At 39.7% G+C, this 19,838-nt stretch overlaps 1 protein-coding gene across 1 annotated transcript in view; it reads right to left on the bottom strand.

Annotated features, from left to right (window-relative positions):
• Top1 (DNA topoisomerase I) overlaps positions 1 to 19,838 on the bottom strand; it is a 103,016-nt gene that overhangs the window by 57,933 nt on the left and 25,245 nt on the right. Inside the window, exon 3 of the mRNA XM_004669284.2 lies at positions 10,649 to 10,751. Coding sequence (XP_004669341.1) covers positions 10,649 to 10,751 — 103 coding nt within the window. The remainder of the gene's footprint in view (positions 1 to 10,648; positions 10,752 to 19,838) is intronic.

The following is a 19,838-nucleotide window of genomic DNA, read 5'->3' as shown; positions in this document are numbered from 1 at the left end:
ATACTTGGATTATAGACATGTACTGGCTCAGATTTTTCATTATCTTATTTGTTATTATTTTTGCAAAAAACAGAGGAACCAAAGCAAATCCCCAGGAATCTAAAATGCTTTTTAAAAGTGACAGACAGGGCTGGAGAGATGGCTTAGTGGTTAAGCGCTTGCCTGTGAAGCCTAAGGACCCTGGTTCAAGGTTCGATTCCCCAGGACCCATGTTAGCCAGATGCACACGGGGGCACATGCATCTGGAGTTCATTTGCAGTGGCTGGAGGTTCTGGCACACCCATTCTCTCTCTCTATCTGCCTCTTTCTCTCTCTGTTACTCTCAAATAAATAAAAAAAAAAAAATGAAAGTGACAGACATACAGAAAGCTTGGTGTTAAATGTTTTGTTTTTGGAAGTAGATCTCATTTGAACCCGGGTTGGCCTCTCACTCTGGAGTCCAAGCTAACCTAAAACTCAGTGATCCTCCTACCTCAGCCTCCCAAGGGCTCTTATTGCCGTTGTGCACCATCATGCTCAACTTCTATGCCTTTTTAAAAAAAATCTTTTATTTATTTATTGGAGGAGGGGAGAGGGGGGAGAATGGGTGGCCAAGGCTTCCAGCCACTGTAAACAAACCCCAGAAACATGCGCCCCCTTGTACATCTGACTAACATGGGTCCTCTGGCTTTGCAGGCAAGCACCTTAACCACTAAGACATCCCTCCACCCCTTCTATGACTTTTAATAACAAATACAATGAAAGTTTCATCTTGAATACAAAAGTTTGACTTGAGGAGGTTAAATCCAGTTCACCCAAAATGTACTTAGTGATTCTGTATCAGATTCATGAGATATATATCACTGACTTACATAGTCAGTCCCCAGCTTTGTGAAATGAACAGCCCAAGACACTGAATGTTTCCTTCTAGTTTCATGCCTAGCCTTTTCCTCACAGTAAGACATATCTGAAAGCAAGAACAAGTTTTCTGCTATTTCTAAGCCCTGCTTTACTAATTCCAGGTCAGCCTGGGTTAAAGCAAGACTGTACCTCAAAAAAAACAAAACGAGTCGAGCATGGTGTCACACACCTTTAATCCCAGCACTCAGGCACAAAATAGCCTGGATATCCATGACCTCACAGTGCCTAACACTACCTGCACAAGACCATCATAGCAGGAGGAAAAGATCATGACATCAAAATGAAAGAGACTTATTAAGAGGAGGAGGGGATGTGATAGAAAGTGGAACTGCAAAGGAGAAAGTGGGGGGGGGGTGGGAATACCATAGGATATTGTTTACAATTATGGGAGTTGGCAATAAAAAAATTAAATTAAAAAAAAGAATATGGGTCAGGAAAACACCTGCTATCACACACTTCTCAGTACACACAAGCTGCCACAGCTTGAAAACAGTATCTGAGTTTTAAATGCGCAGAAACTAAGATGTCTAGCCAGACTAGAAGGAAGACTAGCAGAAACAAAGCTACAGGTTTATGAAAGATGCAGGTACTAGTACAGAGAGGAGCAGAGTGTGCTCATGGCACATGGTGACCAAGTTTCTCCACTATGTTGTTTGTTCTTAGCATTAGAACAATGTTGTACTCAATGAATTCTCATGTTTTCTAATAAAGTGCAATGTTTTGTCAAAAAAATTATAATTTAACACCAGGAAAGGTGGCTCACACCTATAAGCCCAGTATTACAGAACAGAGGCTGAATTAGGAGGATCGCTGTGAGCTCAAGGATGGCCTGCACTACAGAGTGAGCTCTAGGTCGGCCTGAGCTAGACTGAGAAGCTTCCTTTAAAAAGAAGAAAAGGGGGGCTGGAGAGATGGCTTAGCAGTTGAGGCGCTTTTCAGAGAAGCCTAATGACCCAGTTTCAATTCCCCAGAACCCGTTAAGTCAGATGCACATGGCAGCACATGTGTTTTAAGTTCATTTGCAGTGTCTAGAGACCTTGACATGCCATTCTCTCCCTCCCCCTCTCTTTCTCTCATAAATATTTGAAGGAAGGGAGGGAGGGAGGAAGGGAAGAAGGGAGGGAGGGAGGGAGGGAAGATAGATAGGTAAGGGAGAGCTCCCAATTACACTAACACTCATCGGCTCTTACTAATTTCTCTAGGTTGCAAAATCAGAACAGATTCTTTAGGAATTTACACAATAAAATCATAACCACACAGTTTTGATATCCCCAGCCATTTGCACTTACTGTTCCATTATAAAAGCACTATAAGTTTTGGAAGCCTCAACTATAAAAACTAATATATTTCTTATCATAAAGTAAAATTCTAGTAGCAATTATGTTCATCGTATTGCTGGGCATATATATCTATCCCCCAGGAAAGGCAAGGAGCTACTCTAACAATAATCATTGCAACTTGGTGTTTCATACATCCATTATTTCAATTCCTTCTCCTAACAGCCTGTGAGGTAGGCTTTGTTACTGCTTTACAGTAAATGACATATTGAAGGGAGACTGGTGTTGAGAAGGATGTGTGGCAAGTCTACAATTTGATATATCAGGGTCCTAACTTTATACCTCAATCAATAGAAATTTTCTAGAATACAACTCTTGAAAGGTACTTTGTGAATGCATCCAGTGAGAATATAAATGTCTATTCCAGGCATCTAGGTGCAGGAATGCTTCAGGCTATATATGCACCTCCCTACCCCAATCTCTCTCTCCCTCTCTCTCGCTCTCCCCCCCCCCCCTGTAAGCAGACAGAGAGAGAAGAGATAAGACAGAGCAAGAGAGAAAAGAGAATGAACATACCAGGGCCTCCCAGATACTAAAAACAAACTCTTTACATGCTTTACATGGGTACCAGGGAACTGAACCCAGGTCCCCCGGTTTCGCAGACAAGCACCCAAACCTCCGAACCATCTCTCAAGCCCCACTGTCTTTTTTAATTTAAGAACTCTTAAAACGTGAGTGTGGGGCTGGAGGGATGGCTTAGCAGTTAAGCACTTGCCTGTGAAGCCTAAGGACCCTGGTTCCAGGCTCAATTCCCCAGGACCCACGTTGGCTAGATGTACAAGGGGGTGCATGAGTCTGGAGTTCATTTGCAGTGGCTGGAGGCCCTGGCGCGCCCATTCTCTCTCTTTCTCTGCCTCTTTGTCTGTTACTTTCAAATAAATAAATAAAAATAAAAAAATTTTTAAAAAATCATGAGTGTGCCTCAATGGGAAATGGCTTCTAGCAATCAGGGCATAGATGCCTATGAGTTAAACACACATTCCTCAGGTCTTTATCTTTGCTCTTCATTATGACACCAAACAGAACAAAAGGAATTAACAAATAAAAATGCAACAAGACAAAACACAGGCTACTATTAAAAAAAAAAGCCAAAAACCTCAAAAATTCAACTGAAAAATAAATAAATAACTGAAATGATTACTGCCCCTTTGCCTGCTAACCATAAGGAAAACTATTCAGGAAATTTAAAGATTATGCTAGAAAGTAGACACACTTTCACAGGTCATAATTAGTCATAAAGACCAGAATGGAATAAAATATCAACCTCGTTTTTTCCAAAAGAGCTCTCCTCTCTCAATTCGTTAGAAAAATCAGAACAGCCAGGCGTGGTGGCTCACAGCACTTGGGAAGCAGAGGTAGAAAGAAGGACCACCATGAGTTCAAGGCCATATTGAGACTATATAGTGAGTTCCAGGTCAGCCTGGGCTAGAGCGAGACACTACCTTAAAAAAACCAGAAAAGAAAAAAAAAAATCAGATTCATTTATACTTAAGGATAGTAGTGGTACAAAACATTTCTATTGGCAACTGATATAAAGTTCAGCTTATGGCCAGGCATTATGGTACATGCCTATAATCCCAGCACTAGGGAGGCAGAGGTAGGAGGATCGCCATGAGTTTGCGAATTCTAAAAGAAAGGGAGGGAGGGAAAGAGAGGAAAAAAAGAAAAGAAAAAGAAAGAAAGATAGCTCAGTTTGTGGAGCCCTATTAGGACTCTGAACAGTTACTTGTCATGTTCTATTCTTATTTCTATCCCCGAAAAACAGAAAACTAAAGGACTTGGAGCTGACGACCTCATCTAATACAAGAGGAGTGCTAGCAAACAGCAGAGTGCCAGTGTTTCCTGAATCTATCTGAAGAGATGGTAAATGCACTGGGGAACAAAGTGATGTCAAACAGAAGTGCCTCCAAAACTGTCACAGAACGAGAAGTTGTGCAGTGACACCAATGTGGGTAGGCTGAGCTGACTCACTATTTGAGATTTTCTAAAATGTCAGTCTTTTCCAAAGGGCTTAAAACTAATTCAACTTTCACAGTGGGTTAAAGAGCAAGCAGCACCACTGGTAGTGAGATGATGGAACTTCCAGCCAATGCAGAAGAGAAATTCATGTGCTGACTCCCTAATTTAGATATATCCTTATACTTCCCACACAAGGCCAAAAGACAAAGACTAAGAAAAAGAAAAAAATAAAAAATAAAACATAAGCCTTTATTAGGGAGTTTGGCCACTAATGCCTACCAACTCCTCAAGGTAGTAGATCCTAGGTCACAGGGCATCCTTGTGAGTAGTGTGGGCTCCCAAGTTACAGAAAAAGCGAAATTAATGGCTCTTTCAAGGAAAGCAAACAGAAAAGGGTTTTCCTGTGTATCTGGCTTTACATGGGTACCAGGAAACTGAACCCAGGTCCCCAGGTTTCGCAGGCAAGCACCCAAACCTCCGAACCATCTCCCAAGCTCCACTGTCTTTTTTAAAAAACTTTTCTTTTTTAAATCCCAGGCTACAGAGATGACTTACCTGCTAAGGCACTTGCCAGCAAAAGTAAAGGACCCAGGTTCCATTCCTCAGAACCCACGTAAAACCAGATGCAAAAAGGTGGTGAATACATCTGGGGTTCGTTTGCGCTGGCTAGTGGCCCTGGTGTGCCCATTCTCTCTCCCTCCCTCTTTCTTGCATATAAATAAGTATTTAAAAAAATAAAAAATTTAAATAATCCAGATAACTTCCAAGTTGTCTCTGGAAAAGAGTGCAACGGCCAGTTTCTAAAGGCTCTAAGAAATTAAGATTACTTACTATACATCATCAGGGTTTATACAAAACCATGAGGACTCAGCTGGTTTATATTGTCCCCGTACCTGGCACGTATACATAGCCTTCCCCCTCATACAGCATATCTGTGATAAAGGTTAACCTAAAAATTAGATAAAATAATAATTTACTGTAGATCTCAGAACCCACGTTTTTTTTTTTCCTTTTCCTTATTGAGAACTTCTATTTTTCACTTAAGAAACACTTTGCTCTAGCATGTACCAATTTGCAGTATCACTCTAAGGCCATTAAGTAAATGAAGAGTTAACTAAAGGAAAGCACTTCAGTGGGATAAGGCTGGGCAGAAGGGACAAGAGGGTTACTTGATGGGAATACAACCAAATTACAGTATGTTTATATATTAAAGTTCCCAATAAAAAATTTTAATCTCTAAATTAAATGTTATCTATTAACTACGAATACCAAAACTGACAGCTCCAATTTATCTACATGATATTCCAGTAGGTTCTGTGATAATCACCATAATTATCTTAATTATTTATTATGTTATACTTTCCGATGAGCTACCATGAACACAAACAATTATGAAAGCTTGCCAAGGCACATATTGTTATCGACAGTCGACTAAACTGGCAAAGAAACAAGACACAGAAGATGCCTGGATTAATGATGAATGGCACAGCCTGGCCTGCTACCTTCCATTTTTGAGTGATTCTCATTATATCACACTCCTAGGTCTAATAGGAGTTCTTGGGGCTCCTCATTTCTAAACTGCCTAGTATTTTCTATCTCTGTGGAATATCCATGTTTCCTCAGACAGGCTGATACAGAAATGAAGGGTTTGGACCACTCACCCAAAGCAGGCAAACATCCTTCTGTTTGACTACTTGAAATTCAAAATTCTATTTCTTATTCAAGTGTATTTTCTTAAAATCCTACATTTTCTCCATTAAGATAGGGTTTGGAACTACACAAGGGCAGCAGAAGCCAAAGCATCTGGACTCTCAGCATCTCCCACCCTGGCAGTGAGCACCAATGCCAATGTGGCTGGAAACAAACTTCCCTCGACTATTATTTCATAGGAGCAATCTGTCTTCCCTAACGTTACATAGATTTTTCAGTCCAGCTGAGTGCCATGTATTGAACTGGCAAGAGATACACAGTCAAAAGCAGAAGGAATTTTTGTCACGTGTGACAGTCTCAATCTTAAGTGGATCTAGTGTCTGACACTACTTACGTAAGATGATCGTAATATGAGGAAAAGATTATGATAGTAAAATAAAAGAGAGACTGAGAGGGGAAAGGGGTATGATGGAAAGGAGAGTTACAAAGGGCAAGGAGGGAGGGAATTACCCTGGCTTACTGTCTATAATTATGGAAGTTATCAATAAAAAAATATAAAAAACTCTTAAGAGAGATGATCTAGTACTAAAGATAATTTATGACTAAGAATGTAATTCTCTGAGGTAAAATATGTGCTAAGAGTCAAACTCGTCAATTTCTTGGTATCTAGAAGTATCCTTTTCTTTGAGAAAATTTTACACATTCTTTGAACCTGAAGTATAAAATACTATTTCTAGTAGGAACAGTGTCAAAAAATATTACTGTAAGCAATTAATTTTTATCTTGCTGGCATGAGCTCATCCTGTGATGTTACCAGCAAAACACAGAGATAGCCAGGCATGGTAGCTTTAATCACAACACTCAGGAAGCAGAAGCAGGAGGATCACAGTGAGTTCGAAGCCACCCGGAGACAACATAGTACATTCCAGGTCAGCCTGAGCTTCAGCCAGACCCTACTTCAAAAACAATAACAAAACAAAACAAACAACAACAACAAAAAAATACCATACAGTTATTTAGATGGGCTTTTCTTTTCCTAAGGTCCAAATTCAATGTGATTAATGCTTTTAATGCCAAAAGTTTTAGATTTGGGTTTGAAAGAAAAAGACAGGGCTAGAGAGATGGCTTAGCCATTAAGGAATTTGCTTGCAAAGCCTAAGGACCCAGGTTCAATTCCTCAGGACCCACATAAACCAGATGCATAAGATGGTTCATGCATCTGTACTTCACTTGCAGTGGCTGGAGGCCCTGATATGCCCATTTTTTCTCTCTACCTGTCCCTTTCTCTCCCTCAAAAAATAAATATAGGGCTGGAGAGATGGCTTAATGGTTAAGTGCTTGCCTGTGAAGCCTAAGGACTCTGGTTCGAGGCTCGATTCCCCAGGACCCACGTTAGCCAGATACACAAGGGGGCGCACGCATCTGGAGTTTGTTTGCAGTGGCTGGAGGTCCTAGTGTGCCCATTCTCTTTCTCTCTGCCTCTTCCTCTCTCTGTCACTCTCAAATAAATAAGTAAAAATAAACAAAAAAAATTTTAAAATATAATAAAAATTTTCATTTTAAAACTTAAGGAGGTCCCTCTTCTTCCCCAGCACTCTGTGGCCTCTGGCTGGAGGCATGTCAGTTTGGTTCTCCCTATCCTGCCTGGCCAGGTAAGGGAAAATGGCATTTCTTGACCTGTGTACTTTTCTTCTTCCTTTTATCTACCTTATGCTCTTGTGGTAACTTCTCACTTTACTCACATACAAGATTTTCCTCTAATCCTTGAGTCTACTAATGTGTATTTCCTTCACACCCTAGACATGGGTATCTCACCTAAACTCTGGGACTGCTACCTGTATAGTTTCTCTAAACTCATGGGTGTAACTTTTTTTTTTAAGCCAATTCTCATCTGAATTTCCTCATCTCTATTTTGGTAACCTCTTCTCCCAGGATCTCTTCCTTTTGCCCCATGACCTCGCCTGAGCATTCATGTGAATCTGTCCCTCCTTCTCAGCTTGGCTAGGAAGGGGAGAATACTGACCTGGGCTTGGGTGGTTTTCTTCTTGCCTTCTATCTGTGTCATGCTTTGGGGGTACCCTCTCACTTAAGTTCTATGTTCTCTGAGCCCTTTCACCATTTCTTAATCCTCTCTGGTCTGTTACTTGAAGGACTTCTCTGTTAATCCGACACACGCGCACGTGTGTGTGTGTGTGTGTGTGTGTGTGTGTGTGTGTAATGCCCCCAAGCCTTTCCCTAGATACCAACTTCTTTCACAAATTATGTCTTCTCCCTAAACAAACTCAACAATCCACTAAAAAATATTGAGGCATGCTGGGGAGATGGCTCAGTGGTTAAAGGTGCTTGCTTACAAAACCTGCTTGCCTGGGTTTGATTTCCCAGTACCCACAGAAAGCCAAATACATGAAGTAGTAAATGGGTTTAGAGCTCATTTGCAGTGGCAAGATGCCATGATGCACCCATACTTATGCAACACCCCTCCATCTCTCCTCACAATAAATAAATAAAATATTTTAAAAATAAGACAAGGGTGGCACACACCTTTAATCCCAGCACTTGGAAGCAAGAGTGCAGTAGGATTGCTAAGAGTTCAAGGCCACCCTGAGACCACTAGGTCAGCCTGGGCTAGAGTGAGATCCTACTTCGAACAACAAGAACAACAAAAAAGACACGAATCCTAAGAGACTGCTTCACCTACAAAGGGGAGGCATGCTTGTATTTGAACAACAGTTTGGCTATACAACTTCCTTTCCTAACAGGGTAATTATTTAAGGTTGTTTATTGTTTTTCCAAGAAGTAATATATTCGAGGGTGCAGGAAGTCGGGTCTCAAAATGGGCTACCACATTGCCCTTTGCACTCAGGCTCTGGTTACACACAGAGAAAAACAAGGTGAAGTGATCTTTAATTTTTGCTCCCTTGTTTGGCACTTCAAGTGAAGACAATTAAAAGGAAACCATATGCATGTGTTGTCTCTTGGGGGTTCTAGGTCCACAGACTGTTATCACATGTTATCACATAGTCACATGACTCCTGGGCTTGGGCCCAAATGCAACCTGATGACAAATGCTAAGGCTAATATCTAGCAATGAACAGCTGGGCGTGTGCTAGCACGCCTTTAATCCCAGCACTTAGGAGAGAGGTAGGAGGATCATGTATCTCATATAGTTTGCAATATATATATACACACACATATGTATATGTATTACCACAAACACACAAAATAATATTTGAAAAACTAGGAGTGGCAGTTTGAATGTATGACTCCCAAAAGACTCAGGTGTTTTATGAATTTCAGGACAGCCTGCACTATTTTGAGAACCTACTTCAAAAAACAGTAATAGGGCAGCAGAGATTACTTAGTAGTAATGTGATTGTCTGTCAAGCCAAAGGAACCAGGTTCAATTCCCCAGGACCCACGTTAAATCAGATGGACATGGTAGTACATGTGTCTGGAATTCCTCTGCAATGGCTGAAGGCCCTGGCATATCTATCCATCCTATCCCCCATAAATAAATAAATAAATAAGCAAGCAAGCAATACTAAAATGGAAAAGCATAGATGAACAAAAGCCAAGTAAAGACAGTTCTAAGGGCTAGTCTAATCCCAAAATATAATTCATCTTGGCTTGTTTCATGCTCATTTAACAGTGTATTCTGAAACTGGTACTGGATGAAATAATTTTATAAATGTCAATTAGATCAGGTTGGATGGTGCTGGGATTTATTTATTTATTTGATTCTTTAGACCAGGCAGACCTGGAATTCACTGTAGTATCAGAGTGGCCTCAAACTCACGATGATTCTCCTACCTCTGTCTGCCAAGAGCTGAGATTAGAGGTGTCCGCTGTCACACCTGGCTTATTTAGTGGATTCTTTTGAGGCAGTGCCTCACTATGTAGCCTCCAGCTAGCCTCAGACTCATAGCAATCCTCCTGCATCAGCCTCCTAGAATGCTGAGATTACAAGCATGAGTCATCATGCCTAACTACAGGCTGATGTTGCTTGGACCACCCATATCCTTAATGACCTTCTACTGACAATTATTAAGAAGAAATAAAAAGCTTTGCCTGTGATTATGAATGCCTGGTTTTCTTGTTCTTTAGATTTTGCTTTTTGTATTTAGAGATTCTCATATTAGCAGATATGATATGCCTAACTGTATGCCACTTTTATAATTATGAAATGTGTTTCTTTGTCAACATCACTATCTTCTGCTCTCTGATCTACTGTGGTAGAGAATAATGAGGTGGGCAACTATAAACTGGATTAGAAAAGATGTGAACAAAAACTGCATTAAACTGATGAGATTAAAAGCAGAAAAAGTAAATTAACTGACTAAGTGTTAAGAAACAACCACAAGAATGGTCACTAGAGAATGATAAGAAACGTTATCTATTAAAGTAGGTTTTTCTACTTTAACTTGTCTACAATAATAAGACATGCTAACGAAGTAATTCTACCATATAGTTTAAAAGGTAAGTATAGCTTTAAAATATAGAATAAAAATCAGGTCAAATCATTTCTTCCCAAGATCAGTTTTGTGCATGCTTGACTCAACAGTGTCATATGTTACAATGGCTCTCTGCCTTAATTGTAAAGTACATGCAGAACAACTCACTATGCTTGCTTTATACATCTTGACTTAAGCAATGGCATCCCAAATGAGGAATACTCCAGCAATACAGTCTGCTTTCTCTACAACCCATGCTATTGCTCTTACCTCTATTTAGTCTCTATTCCACAGAGTCAAACAGTGGCAACCTAGGGCTAGATGGTGAGGCACTTATAATTCAGTTCTTACCTGTTGCTGTGCTTGGACTTTTCCCGGTCCTTCTCTTTGTCCTTCTTGTGCTCTTTATGCCGGTGTTCTCTGTCTTTGTGTTTATCTTTGTGTTTATGAGAATCTGCAAACACAAGACACGAGTCAGTTGGGAGGTTGCATGAGCTATCTTCTGCCTACTTAACTCAACAAGCAACAGAGGACTCAATGGCAAGATAGCCAGAGAGCACAGGACACTGCAAGCAAATATTACAGAAGGGCACCCATCACCATTTCCCAGCAGTTGGGCATTCTTCTCCCTGTGACTCTTACTATTAGCCAAACAGACAAGTTATAAAAGGGAGAACTGATTCTAAAGATCAGGTAGCTCTCTATAATTTCTTTAAAAACCAAATTGCACATGATTTTATTTTATTTTATTTTTTATGACAGAGAGAAACAGAGATAACTAACACACCAGGGCCTCCAGCCACTACACTCAAACTATAGATGTGTGTGCCACCTTGGGCACACATGTGACCTTGCGCAGTTGCATAACTTTGTCTAGCTTATGAGGGACCTGGAGAGTCGAACATGGGTACTTAGGCTTCTCAGGCAAGGTTGCCTTAACTACTAAACCATTGCTCCAGTCCTTACAAATGAACTTTAACGAGTAAAGTATCTGTTTAAACTATATGCATCACATGGGTATAATCCTCATCACAAACAAGATTTAGAATAATTCCACCATCCCTTTTTCATCATTCCCAGTCAATCCTCATCCTCTATCCTCAGTCCATAGACACTACTGATCTGATCAGTACGAATTAGATTTCTAGAGGTTCATAATTAGATTTCATATTAAAGAAATAGTGAAGGATTTATTCTTTTGAATTTACTTAACTTAGTATGTTTCTGACAATTATTTATAGTGCTGGATGTATATTGCTAGTTCCTTTTTGTTTGTTGGTTAATGCTGGGGATCAGACCCAGGGCCATCTGAATGCCAACCAAGTACGTTAGACCACTGACCAAGTGGCATTTCATTATATGGACATACTACAACTTGCTCACTATCCTGTTAATGGACATTGAGTTCCAGGTGCTAGTTACTCTGAGTAAATCTATTATGAACAGACATATGCAAATTTTTGTGTACTTTAATATATACTGCCATATAATTGTACATGTAGTTGCCAGATCATATTAAAAAGTATATGTTCAAGGACTGGATGGCATATAAATATCTAAAAACACTGTTCTACATCCTTAGTCATCAGAAAATGCAAATTAAAACTACTTTGAGATTCTATCTTACTCCTGTCAGAATTGCTATTATCAAGAAAATAAATGATAATAAACGTTGGCAAGGTTGTGGAAAAAGAGAAACCCTTCTATACTTTTGGTGGGAATGTAATCTGGCATAGCAATTATGGGAATCAGTATGAACGTTTCTGAGGCAGCTAAAAATAGTATACCATATTACCTAACTATACCACTCCTAGGTATAAATCCCCAAGGACTCTTCTCACTACCTTCAACCCTATTCACGGTAGCTAGGAAATGGAACCAGCCTAAATGTCTCTCAACTGAGAATGGATAATAAAGATGTGGTACATTTATATAATGGAATTCTATCCAGTGTTAAAGAAAAATGAAATTTGCAGGGAAATGGATGGATCTGGAAAGAATTATACCAAGTGAGGTAATTCAGGCCTAGAAAACCAAATGTCGTATGTCCTCTCTCATATGTGAATCTTAGTTCCAAAGTTCAAACTTAAGTATGAGTTGGAGTAAAAATAGGTAGAAGAGGCTAGTAAACTAGGAAAGGGACATGAGGGAGGGAGAAGGAAGGACTTAAGGAGATGGTATTTTATATATGTAAGCAGATGAACAGATTACTGCTGGTGGGGGGGATGGTTAATCAAAATTCAGGATATTTTGAATAAGGCACGTAATAACCCACTTTTTTGGATAATGGTATACCCAGAAGCCATAGACTGTTACTAGAAAAATTTCAGTGCCAGGGATGGGATACCTTCCAGTGAGTTATTGGACAGAGAGGTCCCTGATGTCCTCAAAACATTACAGGCTACTGCCAAAGCTCTTGGTTTCCCACTGGAAATAGATGAGAACATCCTATTGGTGAAGACTCCAAATGCCTGGGCTGCAAGGTCACTGAGGAATCAAATGGGCTGAGCTGAAAACCTCTTCCCTGTAGACCCACTGTAAAAAGCTGTACTGCATGTAGCCCTATGGGAGACAGAAGCCATCAGTGGTGAAAAACAGTGGACAATGCAAGCCTCAAATTTGGTCAGCAAGGCCAAATGAGCCAACAAGTGCAATAGTGTCATGTCTGCTATGGGTGAAATCAACTGCACTCTAATTAGACTACAGGCCAGTTCTATGGGAGGGAATATATGCTTGGTACTGAAAACAAAAGCCTACAGTGGGGGTGGTCATGAGCCTTAGAAGTGAAACACCTGCTCCTGTCTGGCATATATTATGCCCACCAAACTTCCCTGTAGGCACTTCTTAATGTTCATACCCATATATTCATGTTACTCTCACTTTTGGTTAGAGAGAAGCTTCTCTTTTCAGATGGTGGTAACCACTGAGAAGAACCAAAAAGAACCATAGTGCTGAGAAGAAGTGACAGAGGAGTGCTCAGCATTACAATATCTTTATCACACCTTCCAAGGCTCAGGGTCCATTGCAGAAGAGGTGGCAGAAAAAATGTAAGAGCCAAAGGAAGGGTAGGACTGCTTACAATGCAATCATCCAGATAGAAATTGGCCTCGATGTACATGAACTAGCAGTGCCTAGTACTACCTTCACAAGACTCTCATAATAGGAGGAAACAATGATGACATCAAAATAAGAAACTAATGGAGAAAAGGAGGAGATATAATGCAGTGTGGATTTGTGAATATGAAAGTGGGGGGGGAGGGATGCTCATGGTTTATTGTATGTAAGTATGGAAGCTGTCAATAACAAGTTTAAAAAATATTTTTTTAAGTATACATTCAATCCATAAGTGGCACACACCTTTAATTGAAGCACTCAGGAGGCAGAGGAAGGAAGACTTCTGTGAGTTAGAGGCCAACCTAGGATGACAGATTGAGTTCCAGGTCATCTTGGGCTAGAGAGAGACCCTATCTTGAAAAAACACAAAACAGGGCTAGAGAGATGGCTTAGCCATTAAGATGGTTGCTTGCAAAGCCAAATGATCCCCATTCAATTCTCCAGAACCCACGTAAGCCACATGCATAAGGGAATGCATGCATCTGGAGTTCATATGCAGTGGCTGGAGGCCCTGGTGCACCCATTATCTCTCTCTCCTGTTTCCCTGCCTCTTTCTCACTCTCTCAAATAAATAAATAAATAAAATTTTTAAAGAGCAAAAAAAAAAAAAAAGAGTACATAACCAACTTTATAGGAGACTTCCAAACTGCATTCCAAAGTGGTTGTACTATTATATATGCATAGGAACAATCACTGTAGTTCTAACTGCTAAAAATTCTCAGCAACATCTATGATCCTCAGTCTTTTATTTTAGCTCCTTTAGCAGGTATGTAGTGGTAGTTCACTGTGGCTTTCTTTCATATAGTTCGGATGATGAAACCATGCTGAATGAGTGTTGGTGCTACCCCATACCTAATCTTTGGTCAAATACCTGTTTAGACATTTCTTCCATTAAACATTTTTTAGTGTGTCTTATTACTGAGTTGTGCTATGTTCTTTACACACTGTGGGTTGCATTTTTGTTAGTCCCATGTATTTAAGATAATGCCACAATTTTCTACCTGTCATTAACTTACACACACACATCCCTACCTACCTCTTAACCCTCCTACCTGACAACCAAGTGCTAGGAGTAAGCTACTATACCTAGTCTTTTTATAATTTCCTAAAGGTATCTTTCAAATAGCACAAATTTTAAATCTTAGTAACTACTCATGTAACCAATTTTTATTTCTTTTTTTTTTGCCATTTTTTGGTTTTTGTTTTTTTGAGGTAGGGTCTCACTTTAATCCAGGCTAACTCAGAATTCACTCTGTAGTCTTAGTATGGCCTTGAACTCAGAAATCCTCCTAACTTAACCTCCCAAGTGCTGGGATTAAAGGTGTGCATCACCATACCCAGGCACCAATTTTTCTTTTTATGGTGTATTCTTTATATATAAAAAGAAACCTTGCCAACCAAAGGATCATACTTTTTCTGTACCCTTACAGAGGTAACATCTAGGTTTTTTTGTTTCTTTTTCTTAGTGTATGTTAAGTGTACAAAATAATGAGTTTCAATTATGACATTTTTTTAAGGTAGGGTCTCACTCCAGCTCAGGCTGACCTGGAATTCACTATGTAGTCTCAGGGTGGCCCTGAACTCACAGCAATCATCCTACCTCTGCCTTCCGAGTGATGGGAGTAAAGGCGTGCACTAGCACACCCGGCTCTAAATTATGACTTTTTTGCACCCCCCCCCCCACTTTTCTGCTAGGCACAAAAATCAATTCTATGATGGCTCAATCTAACTAGTGCCACAATCATGAATATGTGTAGCAGGCATTTCTGTTGTTTACTGCCCTGACTTCTTGGCTATTCAGCTAGTATGGAACACTAGGAGCACATGGTAGTCTTTAGTTTGGGGGGAATATCCACACTGTTCTTCATAGTGGCCACAGTAATTTCCATTCTCAACAACAGTAGTAGGATTCTTGTATTTGCAAGATTCAGTTTTTGTTTAAATATATGCACACCCAGTTGTTTTACAAACACTTTTGAAAAGATGTTCCTCTTTCCACTGAATCACCATGGTCTCTACTGAAAAGCAAATAACCATATAATCATAGTTATTCCTGGACCCTCCAAACTACTTTTGCAAAAACACATATTATATTAACTACTAAAGCTTCACAGTGATTTCTGCAGTAAGAAACAAAAGTACTTTATTTTTCAAAGATTGTTATGCCCAGTCTATGTCTTCTAGACTTCCAGATTAAGTTTTACATATAGCTTGTCAATGTCTTAAAACAGCTGGGAATTTATGTGAGGAGGAAATTGGGAGAATACTATAGGAAAACAGTATGGTGTCTTTTGGTCCATGAACATGGTATTTGCTTGGGTGACTTAAAACTTCTGTGTATATGGGCCAAAATTACCTCTAAGAGCTGGTTTTTAAGATGCACCTCACTGGAGGCAGGCCACCACACTGATGACTATGTTTTAGCTGTATATTTATTCACTATGTGAATGCTGGTTTTCAAGTGCATACAACAGATCCTTTGATTTTCTTCCTTTCAAGAAATGTAGCCTAATTTCCTTCTCCACCAGCAGGGACTAAATTTAGTGATTTGCTCTTGACAAACAGGGTAAGTATCAACATGCAACATCCAACGTCGGGCCACAAAAGGCACTGGATTGTCCTTGCTCTGGCGGAATCCAACAAGCACTACATTCAAAGTCCCATGTGGTGAGCAATCAAAGCTTCCTGACAACAGCCACATGAAGGAAGTATGTTGGAAGTGGATTCTCCAGCTTCAATTAAGACTACAGATGACAACAGACCTGGTTAACATGCTGACAGCCATCTTATGAAACACCCTGAGTACAAACTACCCAGCTAAACTGTTCCTAGGAGGCTGAGGTGAGAGAAACTGAGTTTAAGGCCAGTACAGTGAGAGCACACAGTGATTTTGGGGTTAGCATGGGATAGTGAGACCTTGCTTCAAAAAACCAACAAAAAGTCTCAAGTCTGCAATTTTAGAGTGCTGAGTCAACCAAAACAAAGTTAGTGTTTGCTGTTTATATAATACTGTGTTACATCTGCCTAAGGCCATAATAATGACAATACATGTCACAACAATACATCCTAAAATAAAGCATGTATTGTTTTGTTTTTGGCCAGAATTCAAGAAAGAAACTTCAAAATATTAAGATCTGATGTTATGGCTCAAGGCTTTAACAGGGACATAATATAAAAAAGGTCTCTGAATAATTCAAAAAATCCATAAACATGTACAAAAATGTTTGGAAAACAGACATCAAAATAAAGTGGTAAATTTATTAGTCATGTGTATTTCTTATCTTGTTTTCTCCTTTTTTACATTATTACTTCTATAACAAAGTTATTTTTAAAGATAAATGTAAAATAACTAGATTTTTAAAAACAATCTAGAAAACAGTGATATCAAATAAACTAATAACTAAGGGGGGGGAAATGTACAAGTGCGTGTAGGAATATGGAAATTGAACCTAGTTCCAGGAACTCACTGCTGGGTATAATGGAGGGAAGAGTCAAGGAAGACTTTAGATCACAGTAACTTAAGGAACAAGAGGCCCTGGCAAAAACAGAAAAGTTGTGCAAAATAAAGACGAGAAAGAAGACAGACTTGACAAGTGGTGAACCTAAAGGAAGTAGCCAGCAATGAAGGTGAAACATCGAAGTAAAGACAGTGGTCAGTGAAGGAGCCAGAAAGTGAAGAAGTCAAGTCAGTAAGTGTACACAAGACCTGATTCCTCAGAGGGAAAATGTTTAAGGAACATAATAGTAGTGGCCTTAAAGATAAAAGCAAGCACATATTCTTCTTCCTTAACAAACATTTAAACTAATAGATAAAATGTTTATGGAAATGAATGCTGTTATTTCAGCCATCTGTTAAATGCAAAAGTACTGCATTCAACTTGACTGATAAGAAATTAAAGGTACCTTCTGCATATGAAATGCTTATTACATTCATGAACTCTAGCAACTATTACTGCCTCCAAAAGACCTGTACAGTAAGTTTAAAGACAAAGGAAATTAGCCAGGCATGGTAGCAATCCCTGCACTTGGGAGGCAGAGGTAGGAGGATCGCCATGAGTTTGAGGCCACCCTGATAATACATAGTGAATTCCAGGTCAGCCTGGGCTACAGACACCATCTCGAAAAAAACAAACAAGCAAAAAAAGACAAAGGAAATTAAAGGTGCAAACCACTGCACGTTTAATCACCAGAAAACCTCATCCACTGGGAATGCAGGCCACCTACTGACTCTTAGTAACAACTGCTCCAATTGCTAGTTGAATACTCCCCAAGTACAGCAGTCCTGCAAAAGCTAACTCCACTGAAACCAACGGGGGTTACTCTACAAAGACAAGTCAGTAAGGAAACAAAGAGCAAGACAAGGAATCAACATCTTTTGTTGTATCTAAAGTGCTCTCTAGGGTTTAAAAAAAGTGGGCTTGGGACTGACTGAAGAGATGGCTCAGAAGTTAAAGTACTTGCCTGCAAAGCCTAAGGACCCATGTTTGATTGCCCAGTACCCACATAAACCAGCTGCACAAGGTGGCACATGCATCTGGAGTACATTTGCAGTGGCTAGAGGCCCTGGCATGCACATTCTATCTGCCTCTTTCTTTCTCTCAAATAAATAATTTTTTTTTAAAGTGGGCTGGAGCCAGGCATGGTGTCTTACACCTATAATCCCAGCACTTGAGAGGCAGAGGTAGGAGGATTGCCCAGAGTTTTAGACCACCTTAAGACTACATAGTGAATTCCATGTCAGCCTGGTCTAGAGTGAGATCCTACCTTGAAAAACCAAAGAGGGGGAAAAAAGTGGGCTGGAGAGATAGCTCAGTGGTTAAGGCCTTGCTTGCAAAGCCTAACGACTCAGGGACAATTCCTAGTACCCATGTAAAGCCAGATACATTAGGAGATGCATGTGTCTAGAGTTCGTTTGCAGTGGCTAGAGACTCTGGCGTGCCCACTCTCTCTATATGCCTTTCTCTCAAATAAATAAATATCTTAAAAAATTATTAAGTAAAGAAATTTCCAAATGACCAAAGCAAAGGCTTATAAGGACTACTTCAACTTAAAACCATCATATACCTTCTAAGTTCAAAACACAAGAACTCTGACCTCAAAGACTTTACAACCCAATAAGGTAATTAAGATAGAAACCCAAGGCACATGGACAGTAAGTGTTCACAATGCTAGAGTAGTTAGCTACAATATGTCAACTGTTTTCTACTCTTACATTTTGTCAAAGATAGTAAGCTGTTACTCTTTACTGACTGTGCATTCTGTACAAGGGAGTATTACATATACCACCTCTAATTCTCAACTCTATTTGTTACCCATTTCTTTAAAGCTAAAAGAATTTCTGAAAATAAAACAGACCCACTTGTATAAGCCTTGTAGAGGGTAATTCAACAATGTCACATCTGGGAATTTAACCTAAAGCAGACCCCCATGGTGTTTAGGAATGTGTACAGTGACAAAGTTAAGAGGAAGTACTTCCAGGGCTGGAGAGATGGCTTAGCGGTTAAGCGCTTGCCTGTGAAGCCTAAGGACCCTGGTTCCAGGCTCGATTCCCCAGGACCCACGTTAGCCAGATGCACAAGGGGGGGCACGCATCTGGAATTCCTCTGCAGTGGCTGGAAGCCCTGGCTCGCCCATTGTCTCTCTCTGTCTCTTTCTCTGTCTGTTGCTCTCAAATAAATAAGTAAAAATAAACCAAAAAAAAAAGATTTAAAAAAAAAAAAAAAGAGGAAGTACTTCCAAGCCAAGTGATAATTTAGTAAAATGAGACCATTTTGAAGAATTCTATAAGAATTTATTCTCAATTTTCAAAGTCTAGGAATACTCATAGTACTGTTTAAATATACTAATAAGCATTACTTTACAATAAAAAGGTAGAGATTTTATGCTGATCTACAGACACACACACACACACACACACACACACACACACACACACACACGGCAGCAGAGAAAACTCAATCAGCAGAAAAGTCCTTAACTTTTTTCTATCTTTCACTACCTTCTAAGTTTTAGTAAATACAGTAAGGCTGAAAGATTACTTTACTTATGGGCATTAAAAAGAAAAGTCTTGGGGGCATGGTGACTCATGCCTTTAAATCACCACCTTTTTTCTTTTTCTTTCTAACTTATCTTTATTTGAGACATTGAACACAAAGTCCCATACATGAGTCAGGTCCTAGGCTCAAAACCCAGTACCTAAAAGGTTAATAAATTAAACCCCAGTGTTATTTATCTCTCTAATGCCATGTGTCCCAAAACGTTCCTTTAAAAAATTTCTGCTTCTTGTAGCTTAAGAAGCTTAGTCCTCTACATCATAGAAAGATAACAACAAAAAAACCCTAGAAATTAGAAACATCCAATTCAGGGTGGTGGCACATGCCTTTAATCCCAGCGCTTGGGAGGCAGAGGTAGGAGGATCACCATGAGT

The sequence above is a fragment of the Jaculus jaculus genome, chromosome 8 (genome assembly GCF_020740685.1).
Source record: "Jaculus jaculus isolate mJacJac1 chromosome 8, mJacJac1.mat.Y.cur, whole genome shotgun sequence".
In the NCBI taxonomy this organism is placed as follows: Eukaryota; Metazoa; Chordata; class Mammalia; order Rodentia; family Dipodidae; genus Jaculus; species Jaculus jaculus.
The sequence above is the reverse complement of the archived record's forward strand: the minus strand, read 5'-3'. Positions and strand labels throughout refer to the sequence as shown.